Source organism: Dendropsophus ebraccatus, chromosome 2 (genome assembly GCF_027789765.1).
Source record: "Dendropsophus ebraccatus isolate aDenEbr1 chromosome 2, aDenEbr1.pat, whole genome shotgun sequence".
Taxonomy (NCBI): domain Eukaryota; kingdom Metazoa; phylum Chordata; class Amphibia; order Anura; family Hylidae; genus Dendropsophus; species Dendropsophus ebraccatus.
The window spans coordinates 196,676,137-196,697,016 of NC_091455.1; the positions used below are offsets into that span (position 1 = coordinate 196,676,137).

The 20,880-nt window shown below is 44.1% G+C and overlaps 1 protein-coding gene across 1 annotated transcript in view; it reads left to right on the top strand.

Annotated features, from left to right (window-relative positions):
- LOC138783823 (macrophage mannose receptor 1-like) overlaps nucleotides 1-20,880 on the top strand; it is a 60,297-nt gene that overhangs the window by 8,983 nt on the left and 30,434 nt on the right. The window contains exons 4-15 of the mRNA XM_069959023.1: nucleotides 461-622; nucleotides 1,855-1,968; nucleotides 3,600-3,743; nucleotides 7,793-7,975; nucleotides 9,626-9,783; nucleotides 9,881-9,991; nucleotides 11,825-11,940; nucleotides 12,012-12,160; nucleotides 13,324-13,517; nucleotides 14,138-14,265; nucleotides 15,798-15,888; nucleotides 18,076-18,217. Coding sequence (XP_069815124.1) covers nucleotides 461-622; nucleotides 1,855-1,968; nucleotides 3,600-3,743; nucleotides 7,793-7,975; nucleotides 9,626-9,783; nucleotides 9,881-9,991; nucleotides 11,825-11,940; nucleotides 12,012-12,160; nucleotides 13,324-13,517; nucleotides 14,138-14,265; nucleotides 15,798-15,888; nucleotides 18,076-18,217 — 1,692 coding nt within the window. The remainder of the gene's footprint in view (nucleotides 1-460; nucleotides 623-1,854; nucleotides 1,969-3,599; nucleotides 3,744-7,792; nucleotides 7,976-9,625; nucleotides 9,784-9,880; nucleotides 9,992-11,824; nucleotides 11,941-12,011; nucleotides 12,161-13,323; nucleotides 13,518-14,137; nucleotides 14,266-15,797; nucleotides 15,889-18,075; nucleotides 18,218-20,880) is intronic.

The window sequence follows — 20,880 nt, forward strand, 5'->3', positions numbered from 1 at the left end:
TGTTCCAAATAGTCACAATAGTATTAAAAATATACAGTGTTTAAAGGAGGGAAAGGTTTAGATACCTAAAGCAGCATAGTGTACATACAGCAGCAGAAAGGCAAGTAAGGGGTTAAACAATGCACTGAATCTGTTGCTGCTGATATAAAGGGGAATCCTTGATTTACCTTGCATGGACATTGAAGATTCTCTGAAGTATAGACACAGCTTGTAGGTACACAGTCTCTCTCTCCCTCTGTACTATACACAGCATATGCTAAGCAATCCCTCATTTGACGTAATCTAGCTGTTACTAAAGACAGATTTCTACTAACGACAGGCAGTGAATGGCAGATTTTAGGGAAAGGCGACAACTAACATTAAAAGACTTTAGAACTGGGTTAAGGAGTCATTTTTAGTAAATGCAATGATTAGCAGAAATGTTAAGAATCACAAGTAGAGAGAGAACTTTTCTTCACAGACATATCTGAAAGCTTCTGGGCAACAGACTCTGTTAATGGTGTCTACTATCAGATTAATTCTGACTCAGCCCTCACATGGTACCAAGCAAGAATAAGCTGCCAGCAACAAGATGCAGGACTGCTGAGTATTACCGAGCTACATGAACAAGCTTACATCTCAGGTAAGGAGCAATGTAAAGCAGAATCAGATCTCCATAGTCCTTTTCACCACTGAGATATATGCAAATGAGGCTCAAGTGCCCAGGAGGTGTTCCCCCGTAAGTCCAGCCCTTGTCCTTTTCATCTAGTGTCAGTCAAACAGGGGTGCAGAGGTGATAAAGATAAGGACATGGACTGGACTTACCCGGTCGCTTGCCATGCTGTGGAATGTACACCGGGCACTTCAAAGGAAGCTGAAGATACAGCTGAGTTCAGTGTTCTTTGTCAGATGGGGGATACCCCTTTAATTATCCTACTGTATGTACCTATATTTTTGCGACAATGTTTTTACATCTTTTTCATGACAAATTCTCTTGAAATTATCAGATATTTTGTGCTTATGAATGCACCTTTCTGACCTACATCAGGGCCACAACAATTTCCAGATTGAGGCTATGTTCATACAATGTAAGTACCGTAGGAATCACGGACATTGTTACAACATTGTGCTGCCTTCTGAGGAAATCCCAGCTGGAGTGTACACACCTAGTATATACTCCGGCCGGGATCCCTCGCGGCGCCGTAGAAAATTGACATGTCAGTTTTCTGTGGCCACTATTCATTGAATTGCGGCCGCAGAAAACCCTGTTAGTGCACAGTATGGAGCGAGTGGCTCCGGCTGCACGCTCCATAGTATGTTGTGGAGAGTTCTGATGCGAACGTACACGGATGCACCCGCATCAGAACTCTGTGGCCTTAAAGATCATCCAGCCGGTACTGCAGTACTGGCCGGGATGATCTTTTCTGAGACGTCCGGGTCACAAAACGGCCGGTCTCATACATAGTATAAACATAGCCTGAATTTTTTTTTTCTGTTTCATTTAAAGACATACAACATTAACATACATGACAACTCCAAGTCCTTTATGTAAACCAAATGACATACTGTATAAGGCTGGGTTCACACTATGTTTTTGCAATGTCTTTTTTTAAATCCATTTTTGCAAAAAACGGATGAAAACGGATGCATTTTTCCATTTTTTTTAAAGTACACAAAAATAAGGTCAAGTACATTTTTGTGTACGTTAAAAAACAGATATGTTTTGATCCTTTTTTTTTTTTATTATGAAAGTCAATGGAATCTGTTTTTCCATCCGTTTTTTTTGCAAAAATGGATGAAAAAAATGGATTACAAAAATGTAGTGTGAACCCAGCCTATAGTGTAAACTATATATAATCTATCTGTATCTTGTAGGATTACTTCATGGCCTCACCACACGCTTATGGATTGGGCTCAATAGTCTGGACTTTAATGTCGGCTGGAGATGGGATGGTGGAGATCCTTTTAGGTATCTGAACTGGCTTCCAGGTGAATATTCAGGTGGATCTTTGGATGGTGATTCCTGGATGACCATTCCTGCACACCCATACAGTATATAGAGAACATCCACATACACACAATGGGCCTCATTTACCAACAATGTATCAATTTTAAGCCATTATGTGTCTGTTTTTTTTCACGACACATTAATAAATTTGCCCCATGTAAATCTGGAAGGTTTTTCACAGGACAAAACTAAAACCTGACCATCCCACCACCCTAGAAGTGATCTGTTTTTAGAATTGAAAAACCTGTCAAAAAATGATGGTTTGCCTAATAAATCTGTCTATTGTGGCAAGTTTTAAAAGACACACCCATTACACACTCAGGACACGCCCACTTGGCAAGTTTTTGAACAAACATGATGGGTTTACCCGGTTTTTTGAAAAAATTTTGGAAATATATTGGAACAAAATGAAACTCGACAGAAAATTGACAAAAACCTAATATTTGCTGCTGAAAACATGTTAGTAAATTTGCCCCAATATAATATATAAATAAATATATAATGTTTTATATATTAATGTATAGCAAAATGTTAAACTGTCAATCTTATTTTATAAAATAATTTCTAAGGAATATTAAAGTGGTATTCGGGTGAATCTTTTTTTAATGAACATTTTTACATTAAAGTGGTTATCCGGTTAACAAAAGCAATATTCTAATTTCTGATTCCCCATCCCAATACCACCCTATGTCTATTATACACGTATAACCTTGCACCCTTTGGCTATGTTCACACAACTTTTTTTCAGCTCCAATTAAAATGACGCTTGTTATTTTGAGTTGAAATAACGGATGTTATTTAGCTGTCTGGCCTCCCCTTAGTGCAATGACTGGTGTTTGCATATAACTTTAGTTTGGGTTACTAATTCCCCTTTGGATGCGGCTTAATTGAAAAACGGAGAAAGAACGGTGGAAAAAGAAAAACTGTACGTGAATAACTAATCAAAAACATCCGCTGTTTGCAAAAGACGGCCGAAAATAATGATCATGTTCATTATTTTGACGTCCGTGGCAAAAATGTCCGTTATTTAATATACTTTTTTACATTTGAAAATCAGCCGCCTTTTCTCTATTTTTGACGTTGTGTGAACATAGCCTTTCCCTGTTATTTTCTCATTACCTGCTCTGGATGTCAAAAATCATCTTCTCTGTGTCCTCTCTGACAACGCTGCTCCCTCTTTGTAGACACAGGACATGGAATCTCATCTCTGAGGGCTCGGTTAGCTGTCTATTGACTTGGTAACCTGGCCTCCTGGAAAGTCATCAGCATCATCTCCATGCATCTGTTTACGGCTAGTTAAAGTGGAAGTGCTGCTTCCATAGACTTACATGTGTCCCTGAGCCTAGGTTTCTGTATTATGAAAAGTTATAGCTCTACCTCTGCTTGCTGTCAGTGAATGTACCTGAATGTACCTGTGACACAGACAGCTTCCCTAACATGCATGATCATAGACATGTGACCAGTGCTTGAGCAACCCTGCATTTCCTAACACAGCATTACCCCTTACTGCTGACACTCAAAGTAAAGTTGTAAACAAATAATATAATATAAGTAATGTTTTTCCCCACCAGAATACTCCTTTAATTTTTTTTAAAACCTGAAATTTCTTTAGGAAATCCATCAGAAGACCCTGATGTAAACTGTGTAGCGATAAATCCTGAAATAAGCACACAGTGGGAAAGCAAGAAATGTGAACAAAAACTGGGCTATATCTGTAAGAAAGACTACAGAAAACCCTTCAGTGTCCCCTTTCCAGGTAGGAAACAATGATATTCTATCTATCTATCTATCTATCTATCTATTAGCGCCCTGCTGGTGTGATGATCGGGGGAGCCATCACATACGACAGCAGTGATATGATGGACACCAACAGCTCAGTTATATGTACAGGACATCCTGCACACCATATATTAGACTACAGTGCAAATATATCCAGTGACTCCCAGGGGGCATCTTCTCTAAGTCGCTCACTTTTCCTTTCATCTCCATCACGAATAAAAAAGATCATGTCTGTAGAGTCTGCCAGACAACTTTTTTTTAATAGATATTTTAGTTACGCCCCCCCCCATGTAGGCATGTAGGCATCTCCCTTAGTAGTCCCCCTCTCTCATGTAAGCAACTCCCCTGTTATGTAGACCCTCTCCCACCTATGTAGACATTTCTTCTGGAAGGCATCCTCCTGTGTAAAAAAAAAAAAGCTAAATGCGAGCACTCATCATAAGCGCTCACAGTTATATAGCCACTTGCAGCACCGGGCGCAGTGGGGGGAAAGTAGAACAAATGGGGTTCATCATCAAAATTGTGAACGTCTTCATCCAAGCTAAAGGAGCCCAACTGTATTTCTGTATTTTGTGTTTAGACTAAAGATGCCACACACATAAGCCTTTCTGGGTTGTACTGTGTACCAAAGTCTCTACAATGACTACAATGGGAGAATTTCTGCAGGTGGGCTTCACCTTGTCTGGTTCAGTGAGTTCTGTATGGGGGGTATGTTGGAGGGAAGGAGTCTGGTAGCCTTTGTTTATTAGGATCAGTAAATAGGAATGTCTGGTCTCTTATGAGGGGCACTGTGTTTAGGGCTGCCTTCTGGGGCTGTACTCTTCTGGCTGTACACTGCTGGGGCTGTACCCCTCTGGCTGTACACTGCTGGGGCTGTAGCTGTCTGGCTGTACACTGCTGGGGCTGTAGCTCTCTGGCTGTACACTGCTGGGGCTGTACCCCTCTGACTGTAGACTGATGGGGCTTTAGTCCTCTGGCTGTACACTGCTGGGGCTGTATTCCTCTGGCTGTACACTGCTGGGGCTGTAGTCCTCTGGCTGTACACTGCTGGGGCTGTAGTCCTCTGGCTGTACACTGCTGGTGCAGTGTCCCAGAACAGCCCTTCTTATGCTCATATTTTTATTATAACCAGTTCTGTTCTGGAAAGCTATGGTCCACTGCAAACTGCGTGTATTGTGTCACCCCTGCAGTATTCAGGTCTGCTATTTCATTCATTTATTGCATATATATTCAGGTATCAGTGTCTAATGGTATTATGTCGCCTCCTAGTGTTCAAGGATGGTACTTCTCATGTATATTTCTCTGTATATGCCTAATGGTGTGATGATGCAATGGCTGGATGTCACGTGACTGTGCCCTGCTTCCATGGTAACACCAATGGTCATGGAGCTTTTGGCTGGGGTTACCATGTGACTTCCTGTTCTACCTCAGTCTATTCCCTTCCATCAAGGGAATAGGTTGTGTTTTTGTCCTCTCTCCCTGCTAAGAGAGAGGCCTGCGTGTGCTCTGCTGCTCCAGTCCGCTGGCTGTGTTCCTGTCTCAAGTCTCAAAATTCTCATCTGGGTGTCGATTCTTCAGTCATTCCTCAGTTCCTCTCATCATCATCTTCTCTAATCATCAACAGCAAGTATTTCATTCAGGTCTCATTCCACCCAGCATCTCAACTTCAATTTCACTACTACTCCCATCATTCAGCACGCTATTCTCACAGCCTATTGCAGCATCACCCATTACTCTGCTTTATTCAAGATTGCCTTATTCCCGGTTGCATCCGGAGAGACTGTTGCTACTAGTTACCACCGTTACAATAAATATACAACTACCGTTGTTTCTGAACCTTGACATTGGTGTGATAATTGGTGCCCTGACTAAGGACAACGAGGAATCGCACGCCCAGTATTCTTGCAGGGTCAGGAGCCCGGTTTCCAGCTGTATCACCCTCGTGCCTACACCGTGACCACATTATTCTACAGCTGCCCCGGTTCCTGCCTGTTAGCACCATCTATACTGCGGAGTGGCCCCTAGGGGCCAGGGCATCGCATTGGGGCTGTACCCCTCTGGCTGTACACTGCTGGGGCTGTAGCTGTCTGGCTATACACTGCTGGGGCTGTAGCTCTCTGGCTGTACACTGCTGGTGCTGTACCCCTCTGGCTGTACACTGCTGCTGGTGCTGTTGCTCTCTGGCTGTACACTGCTGGTGCTGTACCCCTCTGGCTGTACACTGCTGGGGCTGTAGTCCTCTGGCTGTACACTGCTGGGGCTGTACCCCTCTGGCTGTACACTGCTGGAGCTGTACCCCTCTGGCTGTACACTGCTGGAGCTGTACCCCTCTGGCTGTACACTGCTGGGGTTGTAGCTGTCTGGCTGTACACTGCTGGGGCTGTAGCTGTCTGACTGTACACTGCTGGGGCTGTAGTTCTCTGGCTGTACACTTCTGGGGCTGTAGCTGTCTGGCTGTACACTGATGGGGCTGTAGCTGTCTGGCTGTACACTGATGGGGCTGTCGCTGTCTGGCTGTACACTGATGGGGCTGTCGCTGTCTGGCTGTACACTGATGGGGCTGTAGCTCTCTGGCTGTACACTGCTGAGGCTGTAGCTCCTCTGACTACACTGCTGGGGCTATGGCTCTCTGGCTGTACACTGCTGAGGCTGTAGCTCCTCTGACTATACACTGCTGGGGCTATGGCTCTCTGGCTGTACACTGATGGGGCTGTAGCTATCCTGCTGTACACTGCAGGGGCTGTACACTGCAGGGGCTGTACTCTGGCTTTACACTGCTGGGGCTGTAGCTATCTAGCTGTACACTGCTGGGGCTGTAGATCTCTGGCTGTGCACTGCTGGGGCTATAGATCTCTGTCTGTACACTGCTGGGGCTGTAGCTATCTGGCTCTACACTGATGGATCTATAGATCTCTGGCTGTACACTGCTGGAGCTGTACTCCTCTGGCTGTACACTGCTGTGGCTGTTGATTTCTGGCTGTACACTGCTGGGGCTGCTGATTTCTGGCTGTACACTGATGGGTCTATAGATCTCTGGCTGTACACTGCTGGGGCTGTAGATCTCTGGCTGTACACTGATGGGTCTATAGATCTCTGGCTGTACACTGATGGGTCTATAGATCTCTGGCTGTACACTGCTGGAGCTGTAGATCCCTGGCTGTACACTGCTGGGGCTGTAGCTCTCTGGCTGTACACTGCTGGAGCTGTAGATCTCTGGCTGTACACTGATGGGTCTATAGATCTCTGGCTGTACACTGCTGGGGCTGTAGATCTCTGGCTGTACACTGATGGGTCTATAGATCTCTGGCTGTACACTGCTGGAGCTGTAGATCCCTGGCTGTACACTGCTGGGGCTGTAGCTCTCTGGCTGTACACTGCTGGAGCTGTAGATCCCTGGCTGTACACTGCTGTGGCTGTTGATTTCTGGCTGTACACTGCTGGGGCTGTAGGTCTATTATTTATTTATGTGGTATTTCTCCATTTGGTTACTTTATGTATTGCCGCTCTGACACCTTGCTCCCGTGTATATATGTTACTGAATTTGTATTGGTCTTCCTTAAAATTATGTTCCGTTGCTGTTACACCTGTGTTTGTAACAGGTTCTACCTACTTTCATGTGATAGGCTGCTTCTTGTTTTTAATTATGTGTTGCATGGAGTGTGCATTATACCAGGACTAAGCGCGCATGCGTGCGAAACGCGTCGTTGAATTTTGCAGCATGTTTTAACGTTTGACATGAAATAAAGTATCTACATTTCACAGTTTTGTGCATCTTGGGGCTGCAGATCTCTGACTGTACACTGCTGGGGCCTTTTGCCATTGTTATCTTCTCTCTTTAGAACTTTCTAGGTTTTTCACCTCCACCCCATGAACTTAGAGGGGTTTTCTGAGACTACAAGAATGACGGCTTATCCAAAGGATGGGTTATCAATCACCGATGACAGGGTTGCTACATTTGGCACATCAGCTGACATATTCATGTAATTTACATGTAATGGTCATAAAGTATTTTCTATCATGTTACAGGGACCAGTGACCCCACCTTTTGTCCATCATCATGGTTTCCATATAATGGATACTGCTATTACCTGGTCCATGAAAATAAGACTTGGCAGGACGCCGTGTTGTCCTGCAGGAAAGAAGAGAGTGACCTTGCAAGTTTGCACAATATTGAAGAAGCGAGTGCTGTTGCCTCACATTTCCAGTTCGGTGAGTACTGGTCCTTTTTTTTAACATACACAAAAATAAGGTCAAGTACGTTTTTGGGTATGTTAAAAAAAGGATGCGTTTTGATCTGTCTATGGATCAGTATGCATCCATTTTTCCATCCGTTTTTTACAAAGAAGGATGAAAAAAATGGATTGCAAAAATGTAGTGTGAATACAGCCTTCCACGCTTCTCACATCTCAGATTTATACCCTTCAAAACGATCATTGTATGCAGGCAAAATCCACCCCCCCTCCCCGCACACAATGACCAATAGCTGCACAATGTCGCTAAAAAATGTTCTTCCACGTTGAATGTACCACCTGCAACCATAATCCTAAGAGTAGGACTGATTTCTAGACCAATATCTGTCTCATTACGCCGGAGACAAAAATGGGACTCATCACTATAGAGGATAGACCTTTATTTTAGCCTTTATTCCTGGCCCCTCCAACCCCAACCACTTGGTTCCACAACCACTGGGACATACAACATTGAACAGTGCTGACAATGACAACTTGGCCTACACATATAGCAATGATGTGATAGGCCAAGGTCTTTCAGATAATGGATACTGTCCATCTCAGTTCGCGAGAAATGGCACGTCCATGAAAAGGAAGCATTACACATTTAGGCTATGTTCACACTACGTATATTTTCGTAAAACTACGGCCTTTGTTGCTGATTGCAACAATGGCCGTGATTAATACAAAAATATACGTTACATTGAGGCCTATGGAATCCCGGCCGGAGTGTATACACATGGTATACGCTCTGGCCGGGATCCCTAGCAGCGCTGTGAGAAACTGACATGTCAGTTTTCTGCGCCCGCTATTGAATAATTAGCGGCCGCAGAAAACCCTGTCAGTGCACACTATAGAGCGTGTGGCTACATTGTGTGCAGTGAAGAGTTCTGATGCGGGCATGCATGGATGCGCCTGCATCAGAACTCAGCTGCGCTACAGATCATTGGGCCGGTACTGCAGTACCGGCCCGGGATGATCTTTGCAGAGACCGGTCGTTCTGTGACCCAAACAGAGGGGGGAGACATTCAACAGTTACTGAGAGGGGGCTACAGCTATAATATTAACAAAATGGATATATGTTAGGCGGTCAAAATGTTTTCAAGGTCTTTTCCAATATACATTTCTATAACCTGGAATGAATAGATCTTAAAGCGGTACTCCAGCAAAAATCTTTTTCTTCCACATCAACTGGTTTCAGAAAGTTATATAGATTTGTAATTTACTTCTATTTCAAAATTTCAAGTCTTCCAGTACTTACTAGCTGCTGTATGTCCTGCAGGAAATGTTGTTTTCTTTTCAGTCTCTCTGCTGCCACCTCTGTCCGAGACAGGAATTGTCCAGAGCAGGAGAGGTTTTCTATGGGGATTTGCTGCTTCTCTGGACAGTACCTGACATGGACAGAGGTAGCAGCAGAGAGCACTGTGCCAGACTGAAAAGAAAACATTTCTTGCAGGACATACAGCAGCTAATAAGTACTTGAAGACTTGAGATTTTGAAATAGAAGTAAATTACAAATCTACATAACTTTCTGAAACCAGTTGATTTGAAAGAATTTTTTTTATCCAGAGTACCCCTTTAAATGCCATCAATTCATTAATCTTCATATATAAATACCATGTTCTTCCAGGAGACGCAGAGTACGTCTGGCTCGGGTTGAATGACCTGAAGACTCAGCTATTTTATGAGTGGAGCGATGGATCACCAGTGGCATATACAACATGGCAGAGAGGAGAACCGTCTCACCTCAATAGCAGAGAAGAGGATTGTGTTGCTTTATCCACTAAGGTATAATATGGGGAACCTGAGGACCATGAAACAGAAGCTGATTATAATTTTCTCCTTTATGAGGTGTTAACCCTTCTTGTAATAAATTCTTACACAGGACGGACAATGGGCGGACAAGTTATGTGAAAGATTTTTTCCATTTATTTGCAAAAGAAAATCCCTGCCGAATGATCAAGGAATGGTCGATGTTCACCCGGGATGTGATGAGGTAAAGTGCATTATGGGCCATATTTAGCCTTAAAGTGTCACTGTCATTTGGGAAAACTTTTGACATGTCATAGAGACATGTCAAAAGTTTTGATCGGTCCGGATCTGAGTGTTCAGACCCCCACCGTCCGTGAGAACAAGCGGGAGAGGACAGGCTGAAATCGCGTCCTCTCCCCACTTTGTGTAAGAAAAAGAGGGTGGGGCTCCATAGACTTACATTATGAGCCCGATTCTTCTTTCTAACACAGAGCGGGGAGAGGACGTGTTCCCAGCTTGTTCTCCCGATCGGGACGGGTCTGATCACTCAGACCCAGATCAGTCTCTATGGCATCTCAAAAGTTTTCCCAAATGACAGCAACACTTTAATTAATCTGCTCTATACATTTACGGCTAAATTCCCACAAGGTATCTTTTCTATTAATCAGGGACGTTGTTGCAAATTGCAACAATGGCCGTGATTAATAGAAAGGATACATTACATTGCATTAAAGTCAGAGGGAATCCCGGCTGGAGTGTATTCACATAGTATATGCTCTGGCCAGGATTCCTAGTGGCCGCACAAAAAACAGTTTTCTGTGGCCGCTATTCATTGAATAGGGGACACACAGAACTAATGGTGCGTTTACACGAAGCGATAATTGGCCCGATCGTACGATTAACGATTTTGGAGTAACGAATTTTTTCATAACGATCAGCGTTTAGACGGTACGATATATCGTACGGAAAAATCGTTTTGCGATCGTGCGCCCGCAGCCCGGCCCGCCCGCTGCCCAGCCCCCCGCTCGCAGCCCGGCCCCCCGCTCATCTGCAGCCCCCTGCGCCGGCTCGATCGCCACCCCCGCCGCTCTCATCGCCACCCCCGCCGCTCTCATCGCCACCCCCGCCGCTCTCATCGACGCCGCTCTCATCGCCACCCGCCCCGCTCCGGTCGCCCCCCCCCCCCACCGCTGCCGCTCCGAAAGCCACCACAGCCGCCGCTCCGATTGCCACCCCCGCCACCGCTCTGGTCACCCCCCGCCGCTCCGGTCGCGCCCCCCCACCCGCCACTCCGATCGCCACCCCCCGCGGCCATCGCTGCCCCCATCGCCCCCGCCGGCCCACGGTCATACGTTACCTGCTCCGCGCAGCAGGTCTTCAGCCATCCCCGGCTCCGCTCTTCAGTGCACTGATTGGCTGAAGAGATGAGCCGAGAATTTCAAACGGCTCCTCTTCAGCCAATCAGTGCTCCTCTTCAGCACTGATTGGCTAAAGAGGAGCCGTTTGAAAATCCTGGCTCCCCTCTTCAGCCAATCAGTGCAAGGCAGCACTGATTGGCTGAAGAGGAGCCGTTTGAACTATCGCGCGACGACTGTTTGCACGGAACGATCGGTGAATTTTTTGCGAACGACGAACGACGATTTTGAAAGATCAAAACGGACGATTGCTCGTTCGTCGTTTGATCGTTCGCTGTGTTTACACGTACGATTATCGTTCGAATTCGATCGTTATCGCGCAAATTGGCCCGTTAATCGTTACGTGTAAACGCACCATTACACTTCACACAATGGAGAGTGCGGCTCCGGATGCACTTTCCATTGTGTGCAGTGGTGAATTGGGATGCAGGCGCATACGGGTGTGCTCGCATCCCAATTCAGCACAAATGAGGTTTATCCGGCTGATACTGCAGTACCGGCCGGGACGATCTTCTCTGACACCGGCCATTCTGTGACACGGCCTAAAGGGGTCATCTTCTCATGACAACCTCAGTAATTCCTGCATTTCTATATAATAGATATACCAAATAACGTCACCAGATGGCAGATAACTGATTTATTATCTTTTCATGTGTAACCAGGGTTGGAAGAGGCACGGATCCTACTGCTATCTAATAGGGGAATCGCTCAGTACATTTTCTGAAGCTAACAGCACATGTAACCATCATGGAGCCTTCCTGATGACTATTGAAGACAGGTGATTATTATATCTACATATAACATCTCTTTTTATTACTTCGTACTGTCATCACCTTTTTTTTACTGCAGGATTGAGCAGGCCTATATAACAAGTCTGATCGGGTTTAGACCAGAGAAATATTTCTGGACAGGACTCTCTGATCTAGAGGAGAATAACACATTTACATGGGCCAACAAGGAAAGAGTATTGTACACACACTGGAATGCCGACATGCCGGGTAAGTCCATTTTCCATTATATGATGCCATTACCATGGTCAGTGTTTATGCAGATGGCACATTCTGTTAAACAAACCTTAGTTTACCAGGTGTATAAGTGAGAAATATTTTTCCTGGGACAAAACCTTTAATTAAAGTGAATGTAACATCTCCGCCGGCGCCTGCTGTCCTCTTTTCAAAACGCTGCTCTTTTTCCACGCTTGAAGGGGGCCCACCACTCCAGAGCGTGATGATATCCCCCCCCCCTTTGTGACACGCCTCTATTAGAATCAATGAAGGCAGGTCACAGAGGGCATATTGTTACACTAGGGGGTGCCGGGCCCACCTTCAGTGCATAGAGCCAGGCTGATGCAAGGAAAGAGAATGGCACGGATTGCGGGAACAGGGCAGCGTTATGAAAAGAGGATCTCGGAATCCCTGATCCCGGTGGTACATTCGCTTTAAGGGTCCCTTCACAAACACCGGACCGGTGTGTTTAAAGGCACCCTTAGGAGCAGTGCCATAAGTATAAGGCATAATGAGGATGCAGGCAAAGCTTCGGTGCCTGAACCATCAGCTGCTGATGGGTGATGGTGTTTAACAGCTAGCTGCCTATGGCAAAGGAGGTCAGAGAAAACTCAGATCTCAGCCATGTTTACTGCTTAGACACTGCAGCAGCTATGCGATCTTAACAAAGGGACGGGCTACCTTTTTCCTTTTTATTTTTCTATTACTTTTCAAAATAGTGCTATGAAATAATACAACTTGTTCTGTAAAAAAAAATAACCCAAGAATTGAGACACTGTTTGATACATATTTATTTTGGAAAGTACAGTAGGTAATTTACAAGAACCTTGGCCAAAATTAATGTATGATGAGCATAGGATTTTAAACATATCCCAGTTAGTCCTGTCAGTCTAAACAGTGTATGTGTTTACTTGTGGTCATAGCAGTGGTAGTTAGGAGACGAGGGACTAGACGTTGCTCGACTTTCGCAACCCAGGTAAATACCGCATAATTTGCATAAAACTCAAGCTCCTTTCTCAGCGCTGGAGTGATGGATTGAAATAAGAGTTTTATCTCCTGACTGTACAATAGGGTAAGAAGCCCTCTTGTACACAGCCATCTTCATGTCAATGGTAGCATAAAAAAATGAGTTCTAACTGTTAATTACATTTCCATAGACAGAAAACAGGGCTGTGTCGCTATGAGAACTGGAAACAAAGCCGGATTATGGGATGTTATAAACTGTAAAGAAAAAACTAAGTATGTGTGCAAAAAGTGGGCACAGGGAGTGACACCACCACCTATCCCGACAACAACAGCAGAACCAACATGTCCAACCAATTGGACTATATTAGGAGACGCATGCTTTAAGGTAAGGAAACTCGTCAGTGTAAGAACTGAATTATAAAACTATATGTCTGTTTTTATTACGTTACGCTCCAACTCTTATGTGTCTTCCAGTCAGCAGGTAATTCCAGTGGAGTCGTATAGATCTTTGGTGTATTTACCTAGTACCAGTGTATATATATACAGACACATATATGCCATAACCTAGGGTGAAACACAACACAGTTAAAGGGGTACTCCAGCATGGGGGCACTTTTTTGCCCCTCAGATCCCGCCTCCTTCACTGAGTGGCTGAGCGGACCTGAGACGTCACGTCTCTGGCCCGCGTCAGACACCCGGAAGCGGCCGGGAACCGGGGAGGTGAGTGGACATCTTTTCCCTCGGCCACCTCCTCCCCGGTCCCAGCAAAAAAAGTGCCCCCAAGCTGGAGTACCCCTTTAATGCTTTTCCTTCAGCTGTACAGTAAGGTAAAAGTGGGACACCTAGTGGTGATAGTGCGGAAAGGCATCCATCATCCCAGAGTGTGACACCTGACAGAGTAATCTTTGGACAGGTGGAATACGGGACTGGCACACCTGTACTGGGACACTGTCTATACATATATATTTATTACTGGTATACAAGTTTTATTTGTTTTTTAAACAGTTTTACTCTGAAGAATATTACGAGCTAAAGACCTGGTATGAAGCAAGAGATTTCTGCAGAGCTATAGGAGGTGACTTGCTCAGTATTACAAGCATCTGGGATGACATAGCAGTGACGAGAATGATGAGGTAAGTGATGAACTTGCCAAAATAATTATAAATTATACTATAGACAACATAATACACTGGAGGTGTGATTAGAAAGTTATAGAGGAGTAGGAGCTGAGGCCGGCCCGCTCCTTTGATAATCATTAGAAGGGGGGGGAGCCAGATGGAGGTGGATCGGTATGTAGGGTAGTAGCCCCGCCCCCAGTGCCCCTAACGGCTCACCGAGCAGAGGATTTCACAACAAACAGCACAGGTACAACGCAGAGGAAGAGACATACCTTCATCCTCAGTGCCCCGTTCACACTAGGAAGCTATAGAATTGTCTAACCCGCTGATAGTTCCCCTTTGAATATTCAACAAATGTTACACCTTCGGGTATGTTCAAACAAGGCAGAATCCCGCCAGCCTCAGTGTGACACTGCTTCTCTATTGGAGAGTGCGCGAGACATGCCACTTTCTTGAGCGGAGAGAGGAGTGCGGCGGCAGCGGAGTAGCATGCGCTCTCCCATAGACAGGCTATGGCACACTGAGGCAGGCGGGATTCCGCCTGATTTACTCAGTGTGATCATACCATTATTCACCAAATGTTCAGTCACAAATCAACTTTTTATGTTATAGCATATGGTCTAACAATATTTTGTCTAATCTTCCATTAAAAGATGCTTCCATGAAAGATCAGAAGCAACATGAGAAAATATTACTTACTTATTACTGGAAGAGTAGTAGATGCTTGGAACAAACTTCCAGCAGATGTGGTTGGTAAACCTACAATAACAGAATGTAAACCTGCCTGGGATACACATAGAAGGGAAGATACTTAAAAGGACAGACTAGATTGACCCAGTAGTCTTTTTCTGCTGTCAGTCATCTATGTTTCTATGTTCTATATTTTAAAACGATCCTGAAATCTTGCAGTTTTCAGTCTGGTCAGTAAGTCAAAAACTAATCTGAATCTTCTTGTCTTGTGATGATAAGGAGGAGGCTACTGTACTGGAAGCTGTCTGTACAGAGTTACATAATTCTAGTGACAATGGGATCTTTGCTCCCCCCTCTGTAGATGTTTATTATATATATATATATATATATATATATATATATATATATATATAAATAAAATTAGGGATGGTCCGAAGCGCCCGAGGTTCGGGTTCGTACAAACCCAAACTCTCGGCAATGATTCCCGCGGTCTGCCTGCTCCGTGAAGTGGGTGGATACAGCGGAAGGACCGCCTAGAAAACTGGGATACAGCCATAGCCATAGGCTGTATCCCAGTTTTCCAGGCGGTCCTCCCGCTGTATCCACCGGCTGCACGGAGCGGGCAGACAGCGGGAATCTTGCCTGTAGCTCAGGCAAGATGTCTGCTCCCAAAATTGTGCTTCTATAAAATACTTAAATTTTCTGGTGCAAAATGTCATAGCGGTGTTCCCAAGCTCCTGAAGTGCTCAGGTCTGTACCACCTCCTTGCTCCCCTTCCCATCCCTATGACTGCTTGTTTGACTGACAGTCAATTGGAAGCTCTTTTAGCTATTCATCTATTTCTTCCTTTTGTACAGAAAATATAAAATTAGTTACAGTAAACGTATTTGGATGGGCTTAGTGCACAGAAGTCCAGAGGAAGGCTCTGTGTGGTCAGATGGCTCACCGGTAAGTAATGTCTTGTGTATTATCAAAACTATTATCCTCACTTTACTAGTAGTACTATTACGATTGGCCATTGGTCAGATAAGACTCAGTTCAGACCTTGCTTTTCATTATATTTGCCGGATGTGCCAGGCAAGCTCAGAGTGCTGACTGGTTATATAGGTAACCTTAACCCAACATTTCTGTCCTGTGCTACAGCAATCAGCCGTAGAGCGGGAGAATGCCTGATCCTTGGTTGATCGCATCTTTTGTGTCGTGCTAAAACATATCGCTATCAGCCGCACATCTGCTGCACATCTCCCTGTGTAAATAGGTGTGGCACACAAGTATATATTTAAATGGACACGGGAACGATACAACAATTGTTCGTGTGGCCTCGATTAGTTGTGCCTTCTGCTGATCAGCGCTCGCTTGTGTCCTTGAGCGACCCCATGTCAGCCCGTGTAAAAGGACCTTTACTGTTCAAAGACTTTGTTAAAAACTGGTCGACGCCATATCCTTAACAATCCTAGACCAGTCGTCAATAGCCATAAAATTTGGCCAGTAAGTCATTTAGCCAATGGCAACCACATGCGGGCAGCTTCGGCATGAGAAGGAACCATGTTTTCTTTCTAGTGTCAGACTTGGCCTACAGTTTTTTACAATTTATTTTTATATTGTTATACAAGGTATATTATAGAATTGGGTCAGGCATAGAGGGGTTTTGTCTCCTGTGGCTCAGGCCCAAGGGCTGGTCTTGTATTCTAAACAGTTTATCACCAGTCTTAACTGCTACATGTATTTATGTTGATATGGGACATAGATATAAATCATGTATTTGACTTTTAGCTATTTTCTTTACTTTAAATATCTTTTTATTATATACCAAAAAAAGTTAAGGTCCAAAAGCCAGATACATAACTGGCCAGTGCAAAGATTAAACAAAATAATACATACACATTATACCTATCCCTCCCATCTCCCCACCCCACGAGGAGGGGGAAAAAAAAAAAAAAAACAGGGCCCAAATGTACTCAACGTGTTCCCTCAAATACTCCAACTTTTCCACAGCCTTCTACACCTCTTATCCGCTCTAATGGAGTTCCTCCTAGCCGTAAGTAATTCATATCTCCTAACTCTGTCTACTAGTTCTTTCCACAGCTCAAAACTGGGTGCTGTTCCATCTCCCCAATTCCTTGCTATCAATACCTTAACCAAGAGGAACAATTTATTTTTAAGGGACCCTTCTTTCCCATCGTTTGGGAAACCCCCCAATAATATCTGATATAGTTCTATTCCAGGATCTATATGCAGGGACTCTCGTACATATTTCAGCACTTTGCTCCATAGCCCTTGAATTTTTTCACAGCCCCATAATAAATGAAGGAAGTCTGCCTGTTCTTCAAGACATTTTGGACATAGTGAATTAATCCGGCATCCTCTATTAAATAGGTTAATTGGAGAGTAATATACTCTATAAAGAATTTTTAAAGCAATCAATCTAAATGGTTCGCTACAGGAGACTATCCTGGTATTACTAATAATAACCCCCCAACTATCTCCAGGGACTTCCCCGATAAGCTTATCCCAGAGTGCCCATCTGATCGAATCCCACTTCTCTAATCAACATTTTGTATATAGATGACAAAAATTTACCACTTGGTTCAGGTTCTTTAATATAATTAACTATACTATGATCATAAATATTCCAAATTTCTTTATCTAGTGTGTGCAAGAAAGCATTTTTAACTTGTGCATACCAAAGGAACTGGGAGTCCAATAGTCCCCAAGTCCTCTTACAATCTATAAACGAAATAATGTTCCCTTCTTTTACCAACTGTGATACAAACCTACAGTAAGTCCATTTTGTCTCCAAAAGAGTAAATTGGAGATCTTGCAAATGTTTTTAATTTACTATTAAACCATAATGGAGTGAACCCCAACCCACCCTTAATCTTACAAATCTTTTTAATATTAACCCATACCTTACTATACATTTCCATCTGTGCTAATGTGTCATTATCCCCAAACCCGGCTTCTACTGCCTCTATTATATCTTCATAGGCACCCTTATTTAAATCTAAAGTATACTTAAGGACAGCTAACTTCGTCCCTCTTTTAAGATCTTGTGCAAAAAATTTTGAAAATCGGGTAGACCGATCCCGCCTAAGACTTTTGGCTATTTGACTATTGATTTACTTCTTTTTCTAGTTGACGTATGAAGGCTGGAACTTTCAGAAACTGAACAATAACAATGGGCGGCAGATCTGTGGATCGGTGTATGGTTATAGTTTATATTGGCAGTTAATAGACTGTGATACGGCAAGGCAATGGATTTGTAAGATAAAAAAAGGTACATACCTATAAATATCTATGGAAAATAATATCGATATATACATACAATTCTGGTGGAACCAAGCGTCTTTTAGTACAATCTTCCATCAAATCTCTTTACAGTCTATGGGGCTGATTTACTAACAATCCATACACTTTAAGGCTATGTTCACACTTTGTAAGATACCTGCCGTTCTGTGACCCGACCGGGTCATGGAACGGACAGTCTCTTCTAAGATCATCCCGGCCGGTACTTGAGTACCGGCCGGATGATCTTTATAGCTGTAGTGTTCTGATGCGGGCGCATCAGCGCGCGCCCTCATCAGAACTCCCCATAGGACACAATGTGTGAACTGACAGGGTTTCCTACGGTGAATTGTGGCCGCAGAAAACTGACATGTCAGTTCTTTGCGGCTCGGCATGGGATCCCGGCCTGAGCGTATACGATGTGTATACACTCCGTCCAGGATACCATAGAGGAATAGGCAATGTTCCACCCTGCATAAGGTACGGCCATTGTTGCCGATGGCTCCGGCCGCTTGCTTCATTGTGTCCTATGGGGAGTTCCTTTCCGTAGTGTGAACTTAGCCTAAGCCATGATGCTGTGAATTGTGTCTGTTTTTTTCTTGTCAAATTTACTAATGTGGCACACGCCCTTAGTAAATTTGTCAGGTTTTTAACAGGACAAAACTAAAACCCAACCATCCCGCCACCCTAGAATTGGCTGATTTTTAGAATAGAAAACGTTTTACTTAAAGCTACTCTGTACCCACAATCTGACCCCCCCAAACCACTTGTACCGTCAGATAGCTGCTTTTAATCCAAGATCTGTCCTGCGGTCCGTTTGGCAGGTGATGCAGTTATTGTCATAATAGATTCATATCAAAATTGCAGCTCCGTGCCCTATGGGCGTATCTGTACCCTAACTTTGCACCACCCCTCGTCCCTCCTCTCCGCCCTCCTCATCATTAGGAATGCCACTGGAACATTTACTTCTGTTTGAAGATTGCACAGGTGTCTTAATGATCCAGCCCATGTGCTGTGGTAACACAGGTGGTAAATAGAAAGCAATCTGCCTGGAGCATTCCTAATGATGAGGAGGGACGGAGGGGTGGTGCAAAGTTAGGGCACAGATATGTCCGTAGGGCACGGAGCTGCAATTTTAAAATACATTTTTTATGACAATAACTGCATCACCTGCCAAACGGACGGCAGGACAGATCTTGGATTAAAAGCAGCTATCCAAAGGTACAAGTGGTTTGGGGGGTCAGATTGTGGGTACAGAGTAGCTTTAATAGATGGCGGTTTGCTTAATAAATCTGACGCTTGTGGCGAGTTTTAAAGGACAAAAAAGATGGGTTTGTGGAAAATTTACATCACACAACTTTAGCAAATACGTACAAACACCAAACATACCGAGAAAATGGACAAACATTTGACAATGTGCGTCCGGAAACACGTTAGTAAATCAGCTAATATGTGTTTGTGCAAGTTGTGTTAATACTGTTCCTATAACTCCATAAGCTGATATACAATAGGTCAATTTCCTCTCACTGTCCTCGTGTTTATATGGAAAGGGGTTCCATTTCATTCCTCATAATTGGGGTAAAGAGGAGAGTGTGCGGTGATCCAGGAGTACAAAATGTTATTTGCAGAGCTGATGTTGCCGTACCGCTATGGAACTAGACATGGGGCTCGGAGTGCAGTATAGAAGGGCACAGAGTCCAGAGTGACTTAAAGTGTCGTATATATGTGACTTAACTGTTATATATATATATATATATCCCCTCCCCCCCAGAAATCAGTAGTATAAGCGATTAAAAAACAACAACTCTATAATACGTTTTATTAGGCAAAAAAGTCTCTTTCTGTATTCTAAAAGCAATTTCCAAGCTTCCCCCCCCCCCCCACACACACTTCTTATCTGTGCATTATCAGGCAAATCCATCTTCATTACAGAGAAGCCAGTGAAGACTGGTTCTGCTGGGCCCATTATATCCTATGGAGCGGGGTGAGGCCGAGGGAGGGGAGTGAGCAGGAAGAGGTGACATGAAGGTCAGCTGTTTGTAGACTCTCTGGGCAGCTAAAATGCTGGATTCAGGGGTCAGAAAGGTCAGCGCTCATCTAGGAACTTGCTGAGAGAAGATTGCAGGGTGTTGTGCTGTGCAGGACTGTTCTGTGCTCACTCACTCCTCTCAGCCCCTCCCCTCTCTATAACGCATAATAGACACAGAAATCCTGCTTCTTCTGAAGTAAGGGGGGAGCTAGAAAAACTGCTTTTTCAGTACAGAAGGAAACTCTTTTGGTAATTAAAACCTATTACAGAGTTTCTTAAAATCGCTTGTACTATAGATATCTATTGATTTAAAAAAAATGACCCTGAAATGACAGTTACGCTTTAAGTCGAAACGTTTACTTGGCAGTTTTCTTAGGTACAGTACAGTATGTTTTTAATACTGTCTCCACAGAGTGCATTTTGCGCCTAAGAGGTAGTTTTGTTAGCAAGTTCCCTTTAGGAGGTGCTTGAGAAGAAAGTGATTAAGTAGTTTAGACTGAGAATAGATAATACTTGAAGTTGCAAAGTCTGTGGAAGGCTAGAAAAAAAAAACTTGGACTTAGCGTTAGGTGAGGGGGCCACCAGGAGGCAACCAGTCCATATACGCATGGCACTCTCTTTTGGCA